The sequence below is a fragment of the Cherax quadricarinatus genome, chromosome 69, assembly GCF_038502225.1.
Source record: "Cherax quadricarinatus isolate ZL_2023a chromosome 69, ASM3850222v1, whole genome shotgun sequence".
In the NCBI taxonomy this organism is placed as follows: Eukaryota; Metazoa; Arthropoda; class Malacostraca; order Decapoda; family Parastacidae; genus Cherax; species Cherax quadricarinatus.
The window spans coordinates 1,139,854-1,161,707 of NC_091360.1; the positions used below are offsets into that span (position 1 = coordinate 1,139,854).

Genomic DNA, 21,854 nt, shown 5'->3' on the forward strand with positions numbered 1-21,854 from the left:
GGGAGTGTTTTGAAGATGTTCAGAAGTAAAAGAAGTGCATTATTAACTTCGTAATATATAAAATTGTGAGTGAGTAGATTTAACGAGAAGTGGATATGGCTTGATGTGTGACTTTCTGATGCATGTGCTTGTATTAACTGGAACTAAAGAGGTTAAAACGAGAAAATTAGAGGTTATGGTAGTGTGAGGTGTTGGTTGAGTGTGAGGTTTGGGAGGGTGGGTGAAGGGTAGACAAGATTCAACCTGTGTGTACGGTCATCCACGTGACGTCACCTCTGTTCCTTATTATCTTGAATGAACTAAAAGGACAAACCTGATTCTTTTCATATGTGTGCGTATTGACGTCTTTGTGCCAGTAAACGCTTTTTTAGTTCATTTTAGCCAATGAGGAGGAAACTTTAGTTCATTTGACAGCCAGGCGAAAATATATATATATTATATATATATATATATATATGTGTATATATATATATATATATATATGTATATATATATATATGTATGTATATATATGTATATATATATATATATGTGTGTATATATATTTCTATATATGTATATATATATATGTCTATGTATATATGTGTATATATATATATATATATATATATATATATATGTATATATATGTATATATATATATGTATGTATGTATATATATGTATATATATATATGTATGTATGTATATATATGTATATATATATATATGTATGTATATATATGTATATATATATATATATATATATGCGTAGGTGTCACTGGCCATGATTACCCGGTCACACCTACGCTATTCTGAGACCTCTCTCCCTGCTTTGGTTGCTCCCTTGCAACATTGCACAGCTCCTGATGACGCACTGAGAAGTGTGAAAGTACTTGAGTTAAAGATTTCCACCCCTCGTGGCTTGTCCTGCGCAGTTAAGATCGCCCGTCTGCGATTGTTTGCATATATATATATATATATATATATATATATATATATATATATATATATATATATATATATATATATATATATATATAAACATACATGTATCATATGTGATTTAGATTGACTGGAAAACCCGAGGAGTTAATATACACTGAGAGTTTGCTCTAGTGAATATTTCAGGTATTAAAGCATTCTTCACGTTATTTTTCAGATGAAGTGTATCCTTAATGACCAAAATTCAATCGATATGTTTTAAACCAATTTTTTTTTAGACAGACCTTTAAAATATTTAACATTTTTATCTTTTAATTTTTTTTTTATCTTACTAACTTTGGCGAATTCGTTCTGTTTAACCTTGGAAAGAAATTTTTATCTTAGAATAAATGAATGAGGTCTCTGAGGATAGGAGTCACTCGTGGGAGCAATCCTTCACCTTACTGCTTGAAGTATATACACTCACTGACCTGTACCCGGGATTGTGATTCACCTACGGTATGTTAGGTTGCTGGCCCAGTTGGTGCCATGTGTCCTACACTCATCTAATGTACGACACAACGGGTGTCGTGTGTACTAACTGGCAAGTGGCTCCGCTAGTGTCATGTTTTTATTCTACAGGTTACTGATACACTGCAAAATTGATGCCTTGTTTTGGTACAGTCAGACACATGGTGCCGTGTGTTTGACACTTGGTTCATACGTGTCTTACACTTAACTAATGCACCTGACGGCAAGCGTCAGGTGTCCTACAAACAACTGCTACATTTCTCGTCTTCATACATGGCACATCCTGTATCATGTATCCTACACCAAGTAGTGTTTGGCACAACTGTTGTAATGCATATTTTAGTCAAGAACTAGGTGTCGTGTGTCCTACTGTCACACGATACATGGCACAGTTGATGTCATGTATCCTACAGGCAACTGATAAATCATAGAAGTGGCGCAATGTATCTGAAACAGACACACAAAGGCGCCTAATCTGAGTAGTCAGCAATAACACTCTAGACTTTATACTTGCTAGAGCCAAGCTTGGTCAGGAAGGCTAACGGTCTGATATGTAATTCAAATCATAACTCGTCAACTGCACTATAGTAACAAAAGTCAAGGTTAATCAATTCTAAAGTAATCTATGGACTTCACCATCACTTCACAACATACATCAATTAAAATTATTGACTATTAAATCTTCTTGTGTCACAAGGATAAAAGTTTATCACTTGGGATGAATGTGTCGGTCGACAGCCTGTGCATTCATTACTACTTCCTATAATATACGTCTAGTTCTCCTCCACTGCACTCTGAGATAAGCATGGGCGCAAATCCACCGCCCTGGAGAACCTCTAGTGTCATGGAGATCACAAAGCCCACGGAGATATGGGCTGGTATTTCTGAGGACATGAAGAGTGGAGATCTCTGGTGGGGGAGGGTGAGATTTTCCGGTGCTCAGGACTAATATGAAAGCTCTTTTGGGGTTGGGAACTGAAGTCGCGACGAAACCCTTTGGAGGGAGGAGTTTGAGGTAAAGTGGAACCTTGTAGTGGATGGCAAGGGGGTTCAGTGGTCAAGGGGCATTCATGGATCAGGGATACTCAAGTATATTGGAGATAGTGTTGATGTAGGAAGGCAGGTATTGCCGACAGTCCTGTAGAAAGGTTCTTAGTATAGAACAAACTATTATAATAGACGATATTCCCCTCTGTGTAGAACATTATCAAATCAAGATTCTGTTACAGCTCTGCACAGTGAAACATGTTCTTCTACAATGTTAGTGTTGACCCTACAGTTTTATGGTTGTGTAGGGAGATGAGGGTACAGGCTCCTTATAACACTAAGTGCAGCTGAGGATCAAGGAAGGCCTGTAGTGGGCAAGGGAGAAGAAACGAACAAACACTATTATATGGGTTTGTGTGCATTATAAACTCTCTGATAACGGCAAAGAAGAGAACGAAAAATTAAAAGAGCTCTTTGTGAGAGACGTGTGTTGGAAAGAATAATATATATATATATATATATATATATATATATATATATATATATATATATATATATATATATATAGGGAAGCGATGGGTCTGTTTAGAGGTCAAAATGCTGACAATTAAGGCATTACAAATTTATATATAACCTACGGTAGAGTAGATAGGGTAATAATATCGTTACAAGTAATGGAGGATTCAAAGGCGGTAAGTGTAGTGTGGACATGGATTAGGATAGGTTATGTAAGGTTTGTCAGGAAACACGACAATGGATTATGGTTGGAGAGATAACAGAGGTGAGTGGGACGAAGATGAGGAGTTAGAAGTTCACTGGGGAGATATAAACAATCATGTGTCACAACGTCAGATGTATAGGTCAAACAAAAACCAAATTATGTCTAGAGCTGAGACGGTAGTCATCACTAGTCAGCAGGCACAAAATCACCACAAAATCATCACTTTCTCAAAGATACGCTATTAGCAGCTTGTCACGTGAAGAAAGATTGAGGGAGAGGTGACTGCTGGGTATAGAACAAAATACTTAGCTGCGTCAATCCCTCTCGTTAATAATAAGCTATTGGGAGCTAGTATATACAATAAGGTAATAGCTGTATTACCTTCTGACGTGAGGAAGGAGTAAGCTAGAGGAAGCTATGTACTGTACGCCTTAGCTTCGTCAGTATCTGATATGACAATACTGACCAAACGGAACATTATACCAAAGCTATCTTCTACGCTGCTTAGGAAGGCTGATTACACACAGCAAGTAGCAGACGACAGGTAAAGAGATGAGTACAAACAGTATTACCAGGCTAAGAGTTGAGTACACATGCCAGACTCATACAAGATAAAGAGCTAATTACATATAGTAAACAGTAGTACAGGGTAAAGAGCTGAGTACAAACAGCAAGCAGTAATGAGCGTACTCACAGAGAGCGTTGATAAGTTGAGTATATACACCAAGCAACACCACGTGGCAAAGAACTTGAGTACACACCAGGCAGTAAAGATCCGAGTATAGATAATAAGTGGTAACCAGAGTACACAAAACAAACAGTAAGCAGAGTACACAAGGCTAGCAGAAATCAAAATATACACAGCTAGCAGACAGCAAAGAACTAACGGCTAGCAGACAGCAGAGAACACACAGCTAGCAGACAGCAAAGAACGCACGGCTAGAAGTAAGCAGAGTGTACACAGCTAGCAGTAAGCAAAGTACTCACAGCTAGCAGAAAGGAGAGTACACACAGGTAGCAATAACCAGAGTACACACAAGCAGCAAACAACGCATCCCGCTCCCTTTGTATAGAGAGAACGACAATAATTTTTCCAGTATGACGATCAAGGTGTTTACGTATACCGGAAAATGGCTCAGGAAGTTCACCCTGGGAGTAGGAGAGTTACAGAGATGATGATATTCTGAACAAGACTGAATGCTAGGCAGAAAGAGGCAACATTGAACGGGGCCACAATAAACAAGAGCCACTCTGAACGTGGCCAGACTAAGTGGGGCCACATTGAATGGGATACATTAAATGGGGTCACACTGAACATGGCCATACTAAACGGGGCTACATTTAACGTGGCCACGGTGATGGGGCCACACTAAAATGGTCCAGACAGGGCATGGCCAGGCTGAACTTGGCCACTAGAGAAACAGCAGCAGCAAAGACAGACAGACAGAAAGACAGACAGACACACACACACACACACACACACACACACACACACACACAGCTTGAAGAAAAGATACGACAAAGCTCATGGAGCAAGGAGAGAGTAGACTTAGTAGCGACCAGCTAAGAGGCAGGACCAGGAGCAATGAATCGACCCCTGCAACCACAAATAGATGAGTACAAATAGGTGAGTACACAATACACTGTAACTAAGACATTACAGTTGCAAGAACGTAGCTGCGACAAGAAGACTGTAAATTACAATGATGTTAAAAAGGAACTTTTTTTTACCATCTACAGTAAATATGTAAGAGAAGAATCATCACTGCAAGGTAAAAACATGTCATATATATTTTATTACAAGGACACCTATAGCATAGTTAGCTTTCATTAGTTTTCAAAGGTAAAATACATCATTAGTGTCTAGTAAGTAGCTTTCTCTGCAATAGGTGTGTCTGTATTCCACGTTGGATAGAAGCTAGTTATAAGAAGTGAGAGTCACTCTATATTCTGAAAACTATGTATTGTTTTGAATACTGAGGCTGGCATCTCTGTCATAGGAAATGCAGGTCCAGAGATGTGTTCACTGAGCCTCAGAACGTACACTCTGTGACTGAGTCTGTACCACTGTGGACTGGTAGAACGAGAGTTCAATCCCCAGTACTGCCCACACAGACAAGTGTTAAGGTCTGTGAAACAGTGAAGACCACAGACTGAAACATTGTCGCAATAAAAGCTTCCACTGTTGCATGTGTCTCCTGTTGTCCCTTCAGCACATTGTGTTAATGCTTGTAGTTGATAATTAGCATTGAAGTTGTATCACCAACCACTTGCTATTAAGAGTTAGATCGTGTTCCATTAAAGTTAGTGTCAACCCAACGTTGTCTATAATAAATGTACAAATGTTTTCGTAGTGTTATGCTTTGTGTGAGCACAGATTGCGATAGAGCTTTCTTTCTGTGTAGAGCTTTCTATAACTTAAGGATGTACATGACTATTATGAGCAGTACAACATTTGGATGCAGCGAAGATAGCTCTGCTCACAAGTCGACGAATCGCATGAGGGAACTTTTTCTTTCGTGAGTTTAGATTCGAACTGCTTGTTCGGAATTTTTAGTGCATGTGTGGACGAGACTGGTGATATAACTTTGATGCTGGCTAGAGTGACTAACAGTATTGTCTCTGGTATACGTCCCAACAGTCTCCTAAAGTTGTTCACGTCTCAGATATCTAAATAAGGTGTCTGAACACTTTTTAGATGTCTGGTAAAAATTTTAACAGTCTGTTAAGAGAGGAAGTTATATGTCTCAAGTGGTCTGCAAAGTCTGATATACGTCTCAGCTCTCTAGGAAAGATGTCTGGGAACCTAAAATCTATCATAGGGAGAATGTTAATATCTTGGATGGTTGGAAGAAAGGAGGGATAAGAGTGTTGGTGGCATATTAATAAAGGATGAAGGTGTCCTGGGAAAGTTGAAGCTATCAGGGGTGAGTTGGAATTATCAGGGAAGGTGTGGCCTTTGTTCGAGGTATCCTAAGTTCTCTCTGGGAGAAAGTTAAATGTATGTTTGGTACTCAGGAAACCTTTGAGAAAATTTGCGAATGTGGAAGTATGTTGCGCATTATTTTTGAGAAATACAGGGAATGCTGGTGGTGGTTGGATGAGGCTGAAGGAACTATTGAAAATTTAGAGGACGTTGAAAGAGGTTTGGAGGGAATAAGAGGAAGTCACAGCGGGTCTTAAGGTGTTATAAAGTGGACAACATTTGAAGGATTCTGATGACATTGGATGGGAGTTAGAAGAAGCTGATGGAGTTTTAATAAAGTGGAAAAAGTTAGGGAGGTCTTATAGAGGTGTGGAAAAGGTCATAATTCTGTATCTAGTTAAAGTTCAGGTATCTAAATAAGGTGAACAAGTTTAGAGTTACTCGGTAAAGTTATGGATAAGGTGTGACAGTCAAGATCCTGTGTAAAAAAAAGTGAATATGCAAATCACAATATGTTGATACAGATGAGAATTATCAAAAATTCTGTAAGTAGAAAGTTGAGTAGGGTAGAGAGTGGGATGCCTTGAGTATGGTAGAGAGTGGGATGCCTTGAGTAGGGTAGAGAGTGGGATGCCTTGAGTATGGTAGAGAGTGGGATGCCTTGAGTAGGGTAGAGAGTGGGATGCCTTGAGTAGGGTAGAGAGTGGGATGCCTTGAGTAGGGTAGAGAGTGGGATGCCTTGAGTAGGGTAGAGAGTGGGATGCCTTGAGTAGGATAGAGAGTGGGATGCCTTGGGTAGGATAGAGAGTGGGATGCCTTGCTTAGGATAGAGAGTGGGATGCCTCGAGTAGGGTAGAAAGTGTGATGCCTTGAGTAGGGTAGAGAGTGGGATGCCTTGGGTAATTTGACCTTGTTTGGTGAGGGCGAGATTGTTTAACTCTTTCAAGGACGATCGGAATGCCTTGATGCTGACGAAAGGCTCTTGATCTAAGGAAGTGGAGCTACCCTCCCCTTCCTCGAATCAAACCTGACTGCCTCCCATTCCCCAGGCACTACATGACCGTCATGAGTTCAGCCTTTCCCCATGAATCAAAAAATATTGTTTCGGAAAGTTTGGAAAGCTTGAGATTTCTTCCCATGTTACCTTACGCTTGGACTAAGCTGTTACCTTAAGCTGCCAATAAGAAGGGGTTTTATAAACCATACACTGGTTTAATCTGATACAGGACACCCTCCTCAACTGACTAGTGCACCAGTTGACTAATGCATCAATTGATCAATGGACTAATGTATCAATTGATTTATGTATGAATTACAAATGCATCAGTTGATTAATGTATCAGTTAAATACTGTATCAATTGACTAATGCATCAATTGACTAATGCATCAATTGACTAATGCATCAATTGACTAATGCATCAATTGACTAATGCATCAACTGACTAATGCATCAATTGACTAATGCATCAATTGACTAATGCATCAATTGACTAATGCATCAATTGACTAATGCATCAATTGACTAATGCATCAATTGACTAATGCATCAATTGACTAATGCATCAGTTGACTAATGCGTCAATTGACTAATGCATCAACTGACTAATGCATCAATTGACTAATGCGTCAATTGACTAATGCATCAATTAACTAATGCATCAATTGACTGTATCAACTGACTAATGCATCAATTAACTAGTATATGAATTGTCTAGTGGATCGACTGACCAGGACGGTCAGGAATTAAGTTGGGGAAGGAAAGTTTTGTAAAAGGGCGTGGGCGTGGTGAGGGTGTTGGCAACGGGCGTGGGCGTGGTGGAGTGGCTGAAGAACTAGACTTTGGCGTATTACAAGTATGCAGGCTTGCATGTGCAACATAAGGAACTCATGTTGCGGTAGAGGGAGCGTCGAGTTCTCTTCTTGCTCCAAATACTGAACATATCTTCCCCTGTCAGTGCCAGGTTCCTCGAGCCTGCCTCCTCCTGTAAGGCAATAATACTGTATTAGTAGGAGGAACCTGTTGTTGCTGCTGTACCTACTGCTGCTGTTGTTGCTGCAGCTGCATCTGCTGCTTCTGCAACTACCACCGTTGTTACCACTGTTGAAATCACCTTCCACTGTTGTAATGACTACCAGCTATTGAAACTTCTAACTCCATTGTAGCTACCATCAGTGTTATTAATATTGGAACTACTACCACTACCATCATTCTCACAACTAGCACTTCTGGCAGTATACTATCACCATTGATAATAGTTGTACTATTTCTGTTGGTGATGGTGCTGTTTAGGTGTGTGGTGAGGAAGTTGAAACTTCAGGTATATCTCTGGAATAAGCCCATAAAGTTAAAATTAAACGTTTTTCAAACGTTTTAAAGAATCTCAAAATAAAAAAAAGATAAATGTAACGGTTAAATATATTAAAAGTTAAGAATGTATATATATATATATATATATATATATATATATATATATATATATATATATATATATATATATATATATATATATATATATATATATATATTGTCTATTTTGAAGTTGAGTTGTGGTATATGGCCATCAAAAAGTCTCATCTGGGTCCTGATTACCAAAACTACCACCACTACTACCATTATCACATCTACCACAACTATTACACTACCACTATTGATGCTAGTAATACTAGCATCCCATTCCTCAGCTCACTCCACTCCTCCAGCGGCTCTGACCTGTGGCATGTACTCCTGCATCTCCTTCAGGATGGCAAGGATGTCATCACTGTCCTTCTCTATACTGCAGATCTCCTCCTGTTGAAAGTCAGGTTGCAAGGTCTTGCAGAGCAGCAGTTGGGAGATCACTCCAAGACCTCCCATGCCTGAAGGACCAGGCTTGTTCTCTGTAAGAGGGATGTAAGCCTTATTGGTTGGGCTTGGAGGAACAACAACAACAACAACAACTATAATAATAATAATAATAATAATAATAATAATAATAATAATAATAATAATAATAATAATAATAAAAATTATAATAATAATGTGAATATAATGGTATACAATACCGACAAGCTGATGAGCAAGACACATGAGCAACAGTTAGGTGTCTTTATTCCGAAACGTTTCGCCTACACAGTAGGCTTCTTCAGTCGAATACAGAGGCAACAGAAGTAGTAGAGATATGAAGATGATGTAATCAGTCCATCACCCTGGAAGACGCAGTTCTGAGGTGGTCAGTCCTTGAGCAAGTAGAAGAGTTCTTCTCCATAGTCTGGAGCAATGTGAAGCTGAAGGAAGTACAGGTAGGGTCGTCAGGACGGGTCCTGGTTCGGGCCTTCTCTATATGGTGATCAGGTAGTGGATCCCGAAGGAGTGTCGGAGTTTGTACAAGTGATGTACCGTTTACAGCCCTATGGCGGGGCAGTCACATGGCGAGGGCACGGTGAGTCTTCTTCAGCACAAGTGTTGTAGCCGTTAGCTACAGTCGTCGTAGACGCCCTGTAGCTAGGGAACGGCAAGTCTTCGGTTCAAGTGGTATCTTGGTTCAGGTATTTACAATGGTGAGTCATCTCAAACTCAACTGACTCGTCTGCTGCCATTCATGGCACTGTGGCCACAGTCCGAGCGACAGAGTGACACATGAGTCCGGTGTGACTTAAGAGCTACGAGACATATTGCAAAAGTCCTTTTTATTGTTGAAAGATTTCACTGCAAAAAGGCTTCATCAAGTACGTGGTGCAGTCTATTGTAAATAAAGCCTTTTAATAATAAAATATCTACTGTTGATACAAGTTTCTTTGGTGTCTCACTGTTGGTTCACAGCCAACACTCCTACCGTAAGGGAAAAACGCTGGTCAGGGAAGAATTCTCTAGGGGAAAATATATTCTAAGGGAATGTTGTGAGGAGGATGGGTTGGCTAAAGAATGGAATGGTGAGAGAAGAGAAGGTGGGTGGGGAAAAAGAGGTACTAGAAGGCAGGAGGAGAAAAGAGTGTGTGGTGGGGTGAAATAATGTGAAGAGAAGATGAGAATAGGGGGCAAAAGTGCACGGGGTGTAGAAAGGAGACAGTCGTGAAAGTCAAAGTACTTGGTAAGAATAGGCGAAAAGGGGAGATGGAATTTTTGAAAAGTGTGGTGAATGATTACTTTAAAAAAACAGTACTGTGTATCTGCAGTGTGTGGCCACTTTATATATGATAGTTACATAGTGGGAACACCCACAGAGCTGCTACCCTATTCAATATGACAGTTACATAATGGGAACAAGAACTAGCTATACTTTTAAGTCATATTCCATCACACAAAATGAGCTTTTAGACAAAGTAATAGTGTCAGCCTGAGCTGAGACACTTCAATAAGGCGATGAAGGATATCGTCCAACATGAATTCCTAAGTGATATTAACTCCAGCACTCCTGGAAGGAAACCTTTGAAGCTGCCGTAGCTGATGAACCCTTGCTGGAATACTTGGCGATATCCTAACTGCCCTACTAAGTCTCCCAGCACAGACTGGCAGATTTCAACGTCTTGTTTGATTCCTTTCCTGTATGATGGAATATGGAAACATAGCTTTAGCATTTGTTTATATTGTGTAACTATCATATAAGTTACCAGCACACTGAAGATGTATCTAACAGCATTGTGCTCAGCTACGAGGTCTGTAAAAAATTCCTACTAGCGGAGCTTGAGTCACTAATATGTGGGAATCAGTCTTTCACAATGGTCTATCTACACAAGGGTGCTGGTTGAGAGAAGTAAGGAGGGGTATGGGGGAGAGGGAGAGAGGAAGAGAAGGAAGGAGGGAGATAGAGAGGTCAGTAAGAATATCTCACCATAACTTGAGCCAAGACTCAAAAGCGAAAAACCGAAAAACCTTCGCTTAAAACTCTTACTTAAAAAAAATAAAAGAAAATCGTTGTAAATCTCTGAAGGTTTAAGCAAAGTCTGGCAGCTTGAACGTTGCGTCTCTTACGGGGAAAATTTACAGCTTTATTTACACCACCACCAGGAAGAAGGATCAGACTTGAAGAACCTGCTGTTTACACCACAGACAGACAAAGTCTGGTCATGGAAGACAGACATGACAGAGAGGGCCGAGACGTGTTTATGAAAAATACGTTATTTACCCAGCACACAAAGATAGCATATATATATATATATATATATATATATATATATATATATATATATATATATATATATATATATATATATATATATATATATAGTGAAAAAACAGGGAATATGAGCCTGTTGTATCCTTCAGGTAGCAGGAACATCATATCCAGCAGGAGGGGCAGGAAGGTTGCCTATCATATCCAGCAGGAGGGGCAGGAAGGTTGCCCATCATATCCAGCAGGAGGGGCAGGAAGGTTGCCCATAATATCCAGCAGGAGGGGCAGGAAGGTTGCCCATCATATCCAGCAGGAGGGGCAGGAAGGTTGCCCATAATATCCAGCAGGAGGGGCAGGAAGGTTGCCCATCATATCCAGCAGGAGGGGCAGGAAGGTTGCCCATCATATCCAGCAGGAGGGGCAGAAAGGTTGCCCATCATATCCAGTAGGAGGGGCAGGAAGGTTGCCAATCATATCCAGCAGGAGGGGCAGGAAGGTTGCCCATCATATCCAGCAGGTGGGGCAGGAAGGTTGCCCATCATATCCAGCAGGAGGGGCAGGAAGGTTGCCCATCATATCCAGCAGGAGGGGCAGGAAGGTTGCTCATCATATCCAGCAGGAGGGGCAGGAAGGTTGCCCATCATATCCAGCAGGAGGGGAAGGAAGGTTGCCCATCATATCCAGCAGGAGGGGCAGGAAGGTTGCCCATCATATCCAGCAGGAGGGGCAGGAAGGTTGCCCATCATATCCAGCAGGAGGGGCAGGAAGGTTGCCTATCATATCCAGCAGGAGGGGCAGGAAGATTGCCCATAATATCCAGCAGGAGGGGCAGGAAGGTTGCCCATCATATCCAGCAGGAGGGGCAGGAAGGTTGCCCATCTTATCCAGCAGGAGGGGCAGGAAGGTTGCCAATAATATCCAGCAGGAGGGGCAGGAAGGTTGCCCATCATATCCAGCAGGAGGGGCAGGAAGGTTGCCCATCATATCCAGCAGGAGGGGCAGGAAGGTTGCCCATCATATCCAGTAGGAGGGGCAGGAAGGTTGCCAATCATATCCAGCAGGAGGGGCAGGAAGGTTGCCCATCATATCCAGCAGGAGGGGCAGGAAGGTTGCCCATCATATCCAGCAGGAGGGGCAGGAAGGTTGCCCATCATATCCAGCAGGAGGGGCAGGAAGGTTGCCCATCATATCCAGCAGGAGGGGCAGGAAGGTTGCCCATCATATCCAGCAGGAGGGGCAGGAAGGTTGCCCATCATATTCAGCAGGAGGGGCAGGAAGGTTGCCTATCATATCCAGCAGGAGGGGCAGGAAGATTGCCCATAATATCCAGCAGGAGGGGCAGGAAGGTTGTCCATCATATCCAGCAGGAGGGGCAGGAAGGTTGCCCATAATATCCAGCAGGAGGGGCAGGAAGGTTGCCCATCATATCCAGCAGGAGGGGCAGGAAGGTTGCCCATAATATCCAGCAGGAGGGGCAGGAAGGTTGCCCATCACATCCAGCAGGAGGGGCAGGAAGGTTGCCCATAATATCCAGCAGGAGGGGCAGGAAGGTTGCCCATCATATCCAGCAGGAGGGGCAGGAAGGTTGCCCATCACATCCAGCAGAAGGGGCAGGAAGGTTGCCCATAATATCCAGCAGGAGGGGCAGGAAGGTTGCCCATCATATCCAGCAGGAGGGGCAGGAAGGTTGCCCATAATATCCAGCAGGAGGGGCAGGAAGGTTGCCCATCATATCCAGCAGGAGGGGCAGGAAGGTTGCCCATAATATCCAGCAGGAGGGGCAGGAAGGTTGCCCATCATATCCAGCAGGAGGGGCAGGAAGGTTGCCCATAATATCCAGCAGGAGGGGCAGGAAGGTTGCCCATCATATCCAGCAGGAGGGGCAGGAAGGTTGCCCATCACATCCAGCAGAAGGGGCAGGAAGGTTGCCCATAATATCCAGCAGGAGGGGCAGGAAGGTTGCCCATCATATCCAGCAGGAGGGGCAGGAAGGTTGCCCATCATATCCAGCAGAAGGGGCAGGAAGGTTGCCCATAATATCCAGCAGGAGGGGCAGGAAGGTTGCCCATCATATCCAGCAGGAGGGGCAGGAAGGTTGCCCATCATATTCAGCAGGAGGGGCAGGAAGGTTGCCCATCATATCCAGCAGGAGGGGCAGGAAGGTTGCCTATCATATCCAGCAGGAGGGGCAGGAAGGTTGTCCATCATATCCAGCAGGAGGGGCAGGAAGGTTGCCCATAATATCCAGCAGGAGGGGCAGGAAGGTTGCCCATAATATCCAGCAGGAGGGGCAGGAAGGTTGCCCATCATATCCAGCAGGAGGGGCAGGAAGGTTGCCCATCATATCCAGCAGGAGGGGCAGGAAGGTTGCCCATCATATCCAGCAGGAGGGGCAGGAAGGTTGCCCATCATATCCAGCAGGAGGGGCAGGAAGGCTGCCTATCTAAAATGCTTCTTGTGTAAAGAAATGTATATGACTTCCCACCGAGGATGTGTTTGAGATGCTCTCCTCTGAGACAAACCATGAGGCCTTTCACTGAGGCTGAGGGAAAGAGAATTCACCCTCCCTATCAACCCCATGTCTAGGTACCCATCCTTTTACTCATCCCCCATTCAGTTTCACCTAGCCCCATCCTTTCCCTAATTGCTCTTCACGTAGCCACATTTTTTCCCTATCAGAGTCCGCACCTAGCCTCATTATCTTCCTCATCTTTCACACCTAACCCCATTCTTTCCTTCTCATTTTTCCTATTCCAGATGCACCTAGTTCCATCCTTCCCTCCCTCCTCACCTCCCCCGTGTTTCTTCCTCACTAAACCTTCCTCGAGTTTGTTTATCATTAAGGGATGAATACACGCAACTTCTTCCTCTGCGATCTTTTCTCCTCTTCATTCAGCTCGTGTTGATCTCTCCTGCTGCGTTATTTTCCAGACCTCCCTTGTTTTCGTGATCTCTTTCGCTCGCTTGCTCGACTTTTTTTCGATTTGCATCATTTTCTCTCTCTCTAGATCTCGTTTCTCATTGGAAGAACGTTCAGCTTACACCCAAAAGAACTAGTTTCTCATCGGGAGAACGTTCAGCTCACACCCAAAAGAACTAGAGTTTCTCAGCGGAAGAACGTTCAGCTTACACCCAAAAAAACTAGAGTTTCTTAGCGGGAGAACGTTCAGCTTACACCCAAAAGACCCCTCGTTTCTCATTGGAAGAACGTTCAGCTTACACCCAAGGAACCCGAGTTCAATCTTCGCCAGATCGACACGGATATACTATAACCAGGTCTCCTTACCCCTGCTGTGTCTGTTGACGCCTGTACTTAGGTTATATCGACTATCATAGGTGGCATCTTATGTCATAAAGTTTACCCTTAGTGGAATAAACCACTGCTTGTTTCACATTATATAGTTAAATGAAAAAAGAAAAACCTTCGTGGACCACTAATTTTTAAAAGTAATCAAGCTGAAGTGTACTACAGTAAACTATCTTAAAAAGTCTCTCTATACAGAGCGACATTTTGTAAGTACGTTTGAAAAAATGGATCCATAATTGAGAGGTACGTGAAAGGGCGCCCGTCGTACTTGTTATTCAACTTTGGAGGCACTTTTTTTATTTGAAAATGGAAAAAAATCGAATCATATAGAATAACTTTATAAGAGAGGTTATTGTATGCAACTCCTAATGGATTATATACAGGCAGTGAGCTTACAATTTAATACCATTTGACTCACGAAATCGGAATGACACGATTGCAAACAAACCATACCACAGTATGGTATGGTTTATTACCATTGCCTCGTTAAAATCGCTTATTGTTGTTTACACTAAATATTGTGATCATGTCACCGTGATCTTCCTCAGCACAGATGTCGAGAATAAAGCAACTGGAGGAGAACTTATCTGAGAATGAGGTCAGGTCACAAGACCTGAGACAAGGCCTGATCTGGTGTTCTCCACCTTCTTAATTATTACAGTCGACACTACCGCTGTTATGAAGTCAGGTCGCCAGTCAACGGGAGTTGAACAGCATATGATTATAACTGTTACTCCAGTAGGGATTGTGGTGACATTTATTCAACAAGTATTTTGTTGGTAGTTATTATTAATGACCCTCCGTCCAGTGCTTTTTGCTGACTGTGAGGGTGATTGCCCCTCGGGAAGTCTTCTCTTTTGTCTTCCTGAGAGTTTTCCTGGGATGTCTTCCTGAGGTGTCTTCCTGGGTCGTCCTCCTGGGTCGTCGTCCTGGGTCATAGTCCTGGGTCGTCCTCCTGGGTCGTCGTCCTGGGTCATAGTCCTGGGTCGTCATCCTGGGTCATAGTCCTGGGTCGTCCACCTGGGTCGTCATCCTGGGTCATAGTCCTGGGTCGTCCTCCTGGGTCGTCGTCCTAGGCAATTGTCTAATTGACAGCTACAATCCATCACGGTCTTGTCTCTGAATGTGGAATTATATGCAAGATGGTAGGGACGTGGGTGGGTGGGTGTAGGTGTGGGAGTGGGTGGGTGGGTGTGAGTGTGGGCGGAGGGTGGATGTGGGTGTAATATGGCCATAGGTTGCTGATCTAGTTAATATATCCTGCTTTTGAAGCAGCTGATGTTAAACCCATCCTGCTATATTGCATCTTGGTCATGTGTCCTATTTTAACCCCAGGTGAAGTCATGTTTACACGCTGGTGTTCAAGGAGTAACGCAACGGAAATCACAATCAAAAGGTCATGTGTTCGAATCCCGGGTGAGACGAATATACGTTAATTAAACTTGTTCCGAGTCTAGATTGTACATACTCGTACATAACCCTGTTTCTAGCAAATATATTTACCCGATAACCATAATATAATTTAGGAAGCAAACTTGTCTGCAGTTATGTAAACTATAACAATGTATTGGCTGTAAGTTTGTTGTGTGTGTCCCATAATGAGTTGCATCTGGCTAATTAGGACGGACGAGTGAGCATATCTCAGCTAAATTATGTAAGCTCAGGGTAGTTTGGGAGAGGATGGAGGAAGAAGTATTAGAATCCCTAGTTTACTGTTATGTTATGTGGGAACCATGAAGGGGTATCGTGAGAGATAGAGCGAGAGAGAGAGAGAGAGAGAGAGAGAGAGAGAGAGAGAGAGAGAGAGAGAGAGAGAGAGAGAGAGAGAGAGAGAGAGAGAGAGATGAAGATGATGAATGAAAATTCTTGCGAGGATGCAATGCACAATAATAATAATAATAATAATAATAATAATAATAATAATAATAATAATAATAATAATAATAACTAGGAATATTCCTTCACAGAATTCACAATCACTCTCACACTAAACCATAATAAATTCTATGCAACAACAACAATGAAAAAAAATACTAAAGCTCTTAGTCAAGAGGCAAAGAAAAATAAAAGTGAAAACAGAGAGTAGTGAGCTAAAAGAAAACAGAAATGCAGGAAATGTGGAACACTGCATTTGTTGGATGTCGAGCAGTCTCTGGTGTGTTTATCACAACACAGTATGCAGAACGAGCTTTTGTCGGGACGATGTTTCGCCTTTTACATGTTTGGACCGTGTGTGAACTACATCTGAATGCAGGTTCTCAAAAACCTTTGAGCTCTGGTCACATTATGTAGATCAGGTTCACACCACAACAGTCACAACACCTTCACAGGCCACATATGTGAGTGTCAGACACATGTACAACATCTGGGGATGTTTATTATGTAGAAGTTTCGCCAATCAGTGGCTTTAACAATACAACACAAGGACAACAGGTGATAAAGGTACCCACTTGTTGAACACCTGTCTAATTCATCAGTTTGTCGGTATTAATATACAATATATCCGTGAGTGATAAATTCGGCCTTTAGGCCTAAGCTTGCTCATTAACTGTCTGGCAGTAAATACTCTTCATTTTGTACGTGTTTTGCCATGTATATATTACAACTTATTTAACATTAGCCTCCTTTACCTGTCAACCGCGTAGTATTTATTTTCTTCACTATCCACACACACACACACACACACACACACACAAACACACACACACAGGAGGCAGGAACCATACATAGTTTTAAGACGAGGTATGATAAAACTCATGGAGCAGGGAGAAGGAGGACCTAGTAGCGGTCAGTGAACAGGGAGAGACTGGACTTAAAAGCGACCAGTGAAGAGGCAGGGCCAGGAGCTATGAATCGACCCCTGCAACCACAATTAGGCGAGTAGAATTACGTGAGTACACTATCCTCACTATTCTCTTTGCCACAGTGTATATTGTATTCTCCGAGATATTGGATCAACCTTCCAGTCTCTCCTGATTGTATATTCAACTAGCTTTTATTAAAGTTTCTCTTGCTCGTTTATTTTTTTTGTAAATTTCTGTTGTTTCTTGAGATTTCTGGGTATAAACAAGATCCACTCTTTCTTGCGTTTTTTGCATATCATTTTTGTTCCACTGTAGGTCCCTGAGGACTTCTCATAGTATCCCATATTTACCTATATTTCCCTATTTTTTATTCTGTTTCTGTGTACTTTATTCTCATACTTTGACTTGGGTTATGCCGAGTGCAGTGGTCGTTTGCACTCAGAAGCTGGTGCTGCCACTCAGTGTCGCAAGCTGAATATTACAACGTCTGTACTCACCTAGTTGAGGTTGCAGGGGTCGAGTAATAGCTCCTAGCCCCGCCTCTTCACTGGTCGCTACTAGGTCACTCTCTCTGAACCGTGAGCTTTATCATACCTCTGCTTAAAGCTATGTATGGATCCTGCCTCCACTACATCGCTCCCCAAACTATTCCACTTCCTGACTACTCTGTGGCTGAAGAAATACTTCCTAACATCCCTGTGATTCATCTGTGTCTTCAACTTCCAACTGTGTCCCCTTGTTGCTGTGTCCCATCTCTAGAACATCCTGTCTTTGTCCACCTTGTCAATTCCTCTCAGTATTTTGTATGTCGTTATCATGTCACCCTATCTCTCCTGTCCTCCAATATCGTCAGGTCGATTTCCCTTAACTTCTCCTCGTAGGATATACCTCTTAGTTCTGGGACTAGTCTTGTTGCAAACCTTTACTTTATCAAACAGTGACTTGATAAAGCTCTACATAGAGTGAAGCGTGTATTCATTTAATATATATTGTAAAGCTTCTCCCAAGAAGCTTTATTGTAAGCTTCATAAAAGTAGATTTAATTAAGTTACAAAGTTTTCATCTTCTCTGATATTAAAGGGTGGAATTTCTCTTTAGTTTCGTTATCCTTCAGATGTTATAATTTGAAATTGGGTGAGACAAATTAAGTAAGAATTTGTGTTATGTGTTCTCTGGAGAGACACAGTGAGATCCACACCAGCTGTGTGTTGAGGCTAAGAGTATGAACCAGCTGTGTGATGAGTCTAAGAGCATGAACCAGCTGTGTGATGAGTCTAAGAGCATGAACCAGCTGTGTGAATCCCAGAGGTGGTGGTTAATTAATATGTCAAGATACCAGACCTTGTTGTTGTCGCTGCCGCCATAACTGCTACCACCACTACCACCACCATTAACAGTACTACTACCACTACCACCACTACCACCACTACTACCATCACTACCACCAATACTACCACTACTACCATCACTACCACCACCAATAAATCCTTTCCTTGTTACACTAAAAGTATTCGCGTTATCTTTTTCTCTTAATTTTTTTTACTTCTAGATACATCTCTCTCTCTCTCTCTCTCTCTCTTTCTCTCTCTCTCTCTCTCTTTCTTTCTCTCTTTCTTTTCTACTTTACGAGTCATGCAAAACAAATATGACAAACTGTTTTATTGTCAATGTGTGTGTGTGTGTGTGTGTGTGTGTGTGTGTGTGTTTGATGTTTGTCAATGGGAAACACACAAGGATGACAACCGAACCTTCTCATTGGTTGAACACTGAATAGAACGCAAAACACACACACACACACACACACACACACACACACACACACACACACACACACGTGGTCTTTATTGAAAGGTTCAACAGGCGGAATGGATATCAGGTAGAGTGTTCACTGGAAGACTCAACAAAGTACTCACGTCTAAAACTCACCGTAGACTCACTCTGACGTAACTCACCGTAGTACTCAGTCATGTCGACAGGCATTGTCTGGACGAGTCTCTTGCACTTGCGAAGTTCCCTGGAGATGAGCTGAGTGCAGGCGACCAGGTGCACGAAGTTCTGGTTGTCTACTGGGATGCCCTCAGCCACGTCACTGTGGAGACACAAGCAGTGTTACTGCAGGTCAGCCTACTGCAGGATTTATGTTAAAGTGCAGGTCAGCCTACTGCAGGATGTATATCGAAGTGCAGGTCAACGTACTGTAAGATACAGATGTGAGTGTTACTACAGGTCAGCCTACTGCAGGATACATCTCTGAGTATTATTCCAGGTCAACCTACTGCAGGATACAGATATGAGTATTACCGCAGGTCAGCCTACTTCAGGCTACATCTAGCATACAGACAGGTTAAAACCTAGGATGAAACCTGGCTGGGGTAGGCCAGAGGATGCTTAACCACCTGACCGGTTATCCTCTGTCCAAGACCTGTGTCAGATGACACTTGTACTCTTTCCTGAAGAAGGAAATCCTGTTACTACCTACTACTGCAGTGCTTCTGTTATGTGTGCAGATTATGCTACGATTTATTCAGCGTTCATCATAGACACTGGCATAACCTCTCGATCAGCGAATTGGCAGTTCAGAATACATCAGTTCTGGGGCCCCCACTGCTGTGTTAACTGTTTAGTTGAAGCCACCATTACGGTGAGATCTGGCGCCTCCCTGCCAAGGTGATGTCTCACCTGCCTGTCTGACTGCAGGTGAGACACTCGTTTACTCTGGCTGAATCTACTGCTTTGAGTGGTTCTCTGCTCTGGTTTACTGCCAGCTTAATAACTAAACAGTGTAGATATTGTTCATATTGGTGAAGGAATATAAGAGCAAAGATGAACAGCCACTTTTGTATTTGTCATGACTTTTGTCTTGCCCGGGTGATCACTGACTTTTGTTACGGCCAAGCGCACCAGATCTTGAATTTTACCTGTGTTCGTAATAGCTCCTCTCTTCTTACGTCCTTCTGTGTGTCTTGTTTGGGCTGATATATTGTGTATTCCCTCTTCATACTTGTTTTAGTGTGGGTGGTAGTTAACACTCAGTCATTCTGTGGGTGGGAATCACCACGTACTCATTCTGTGGGTGTTAGTCACCATATACCCAAGATAATGAAGCAGGATTAAGTGAGAATATGGGGTGATAATATTGGTTGAGGTAAGGTAGTAATGCACTTCAGTGTGGATAATGCAGAGTGGTGGAGGCTCGATTTCTCTTTCATGTGGGTGGGATGGAGTTGGAATTGTGCTGGATAGGGGAAGTGTGGGTGCGTGAGGTGTGTGGGGCGCGAGGTGTGTGGGGCGTGTGGAGTGAGTGGAGCGTGTGGGGTGAGTGGAGCGAGTGGGGTGAGTGAAGCGAGTGGGGTGAGTGTGGGGTGTGGGGGAGACAGGGTTGACAGATGCATAACAAAAGCCAAGTCTCACGTCTCGCAAGAAACAAAAGAGGTGTCATCCTGAAGAGGTGAAGACCACCTACTGAGGCACCTAACACCTCACCTGCTGCTCTCACACTCACCTAATGACTTCTCTTAAATATTAAACAAACATTTTAACAGTGAGAATAGAGCTAAGGAATATTTCATAAAACCTGAACACCAAATATTTAGCAACTAGTTCACTTAACTAACTCAAAATCCGTTAGTGTAAATATCAAAGCAACCGATTTACACTGGATACAATTACATTTAGACAGTGTATAGGATTGAACTGGTTTGGCAATAGAGTTGTAGATGAGTGGAACAAGCTGACAAGTAGTGCCACTGCAAATGCATCCTTTAATCGGTTTCAAATATAGGATGGACAGGTACATGAGTAGGTGTGGGTGGGGGATGAGAAGAACCTACCTAGCACGTGCCAGTAGCGCTGCGCTGATGGTGTGCACAACCCACAACACTGATGGTGTGCACAACCCACAACACTGATGGTGTGCACAACCCACAACACTGATGGTGTGCACAACCCACAACACTGATGGTGTGCACAACCCACAACACTGATGGTGTGCACAACCCACAACACTGATGGTGTGCACAACCCACAACACTGATGGTGTGCACAACCCACAACACTGATGGTGTGCACAACCCACAACACTGATGGTGTGCACAACCCACAACACTGATGGTGTGCACAACCCACAACACTGATGGTGTGCACAACCCACAACACTGATGGTGTGCACAACCCACAACACTGATGGTGTGCACAACCCACAACACTGATGGTGTGCACAACCCACAACACTGATGGTGTGCACAACCCACAACACTGATGGTGTGCACAACCCACAACACTGATGGTGTGCACAACCCACAACACTGATGGTGTGCACAACCCACAACACTGATGGTGTGCACAACCCAGGAAACAGACACATGCACAATACAAGGATATCTTTATCTGAAGATGTTTCGCCAACCAGTAGCTAGCCAAAACGTTTCCTATGAACATGTTTGCTAAGACTTTGTCCTCTTTTCTGTGACACTGCAAGTTCCTGATGTGTTGATTGCAACACGAAAGGCCTAGAGCTATCATTCAGCTCCCCCGTGGTTGTTCTGCACACACACACACATATATATATATATATATATATATATAT

General features: G+C 42.8%; 1 protein-coding gene across 2 annotated transcripts in view; it reads right to left on the minus strand.

Annotated features, from left to right (window-relative positions):
- Window positions 1–1,561: 1,561 nt before the first annotated feature.
- Window positions 1,562–21,854, minus strand: part of dcma (decima) — a 381,550-nt gene continuing 361,257 nt past the window's right edge. For both annotated transcript variants that reach the window (XM_070099808.1, XM_053795871.2), the window contains 3 exons: window positions 19,222–19,358; window positions 8,779–8,945; window positions 1,562–8,050 (listed from right to left, as the gene is read on the minus strand). In XM_070099808.1, coding sequence (XP_069955909.1) covers window positions 7,916–8,050; window positions 8,779–8,945; window positions 19,222–19,358 — 439 coding nt within the window. In that variant the 3' untranslated portion in view covers window positions 1,562–7,915. The remainder of the gene's footprint in view (window positions 8,051–8,778; window positions 8,946–19,221; window positions 19,359–21,854) is intronic.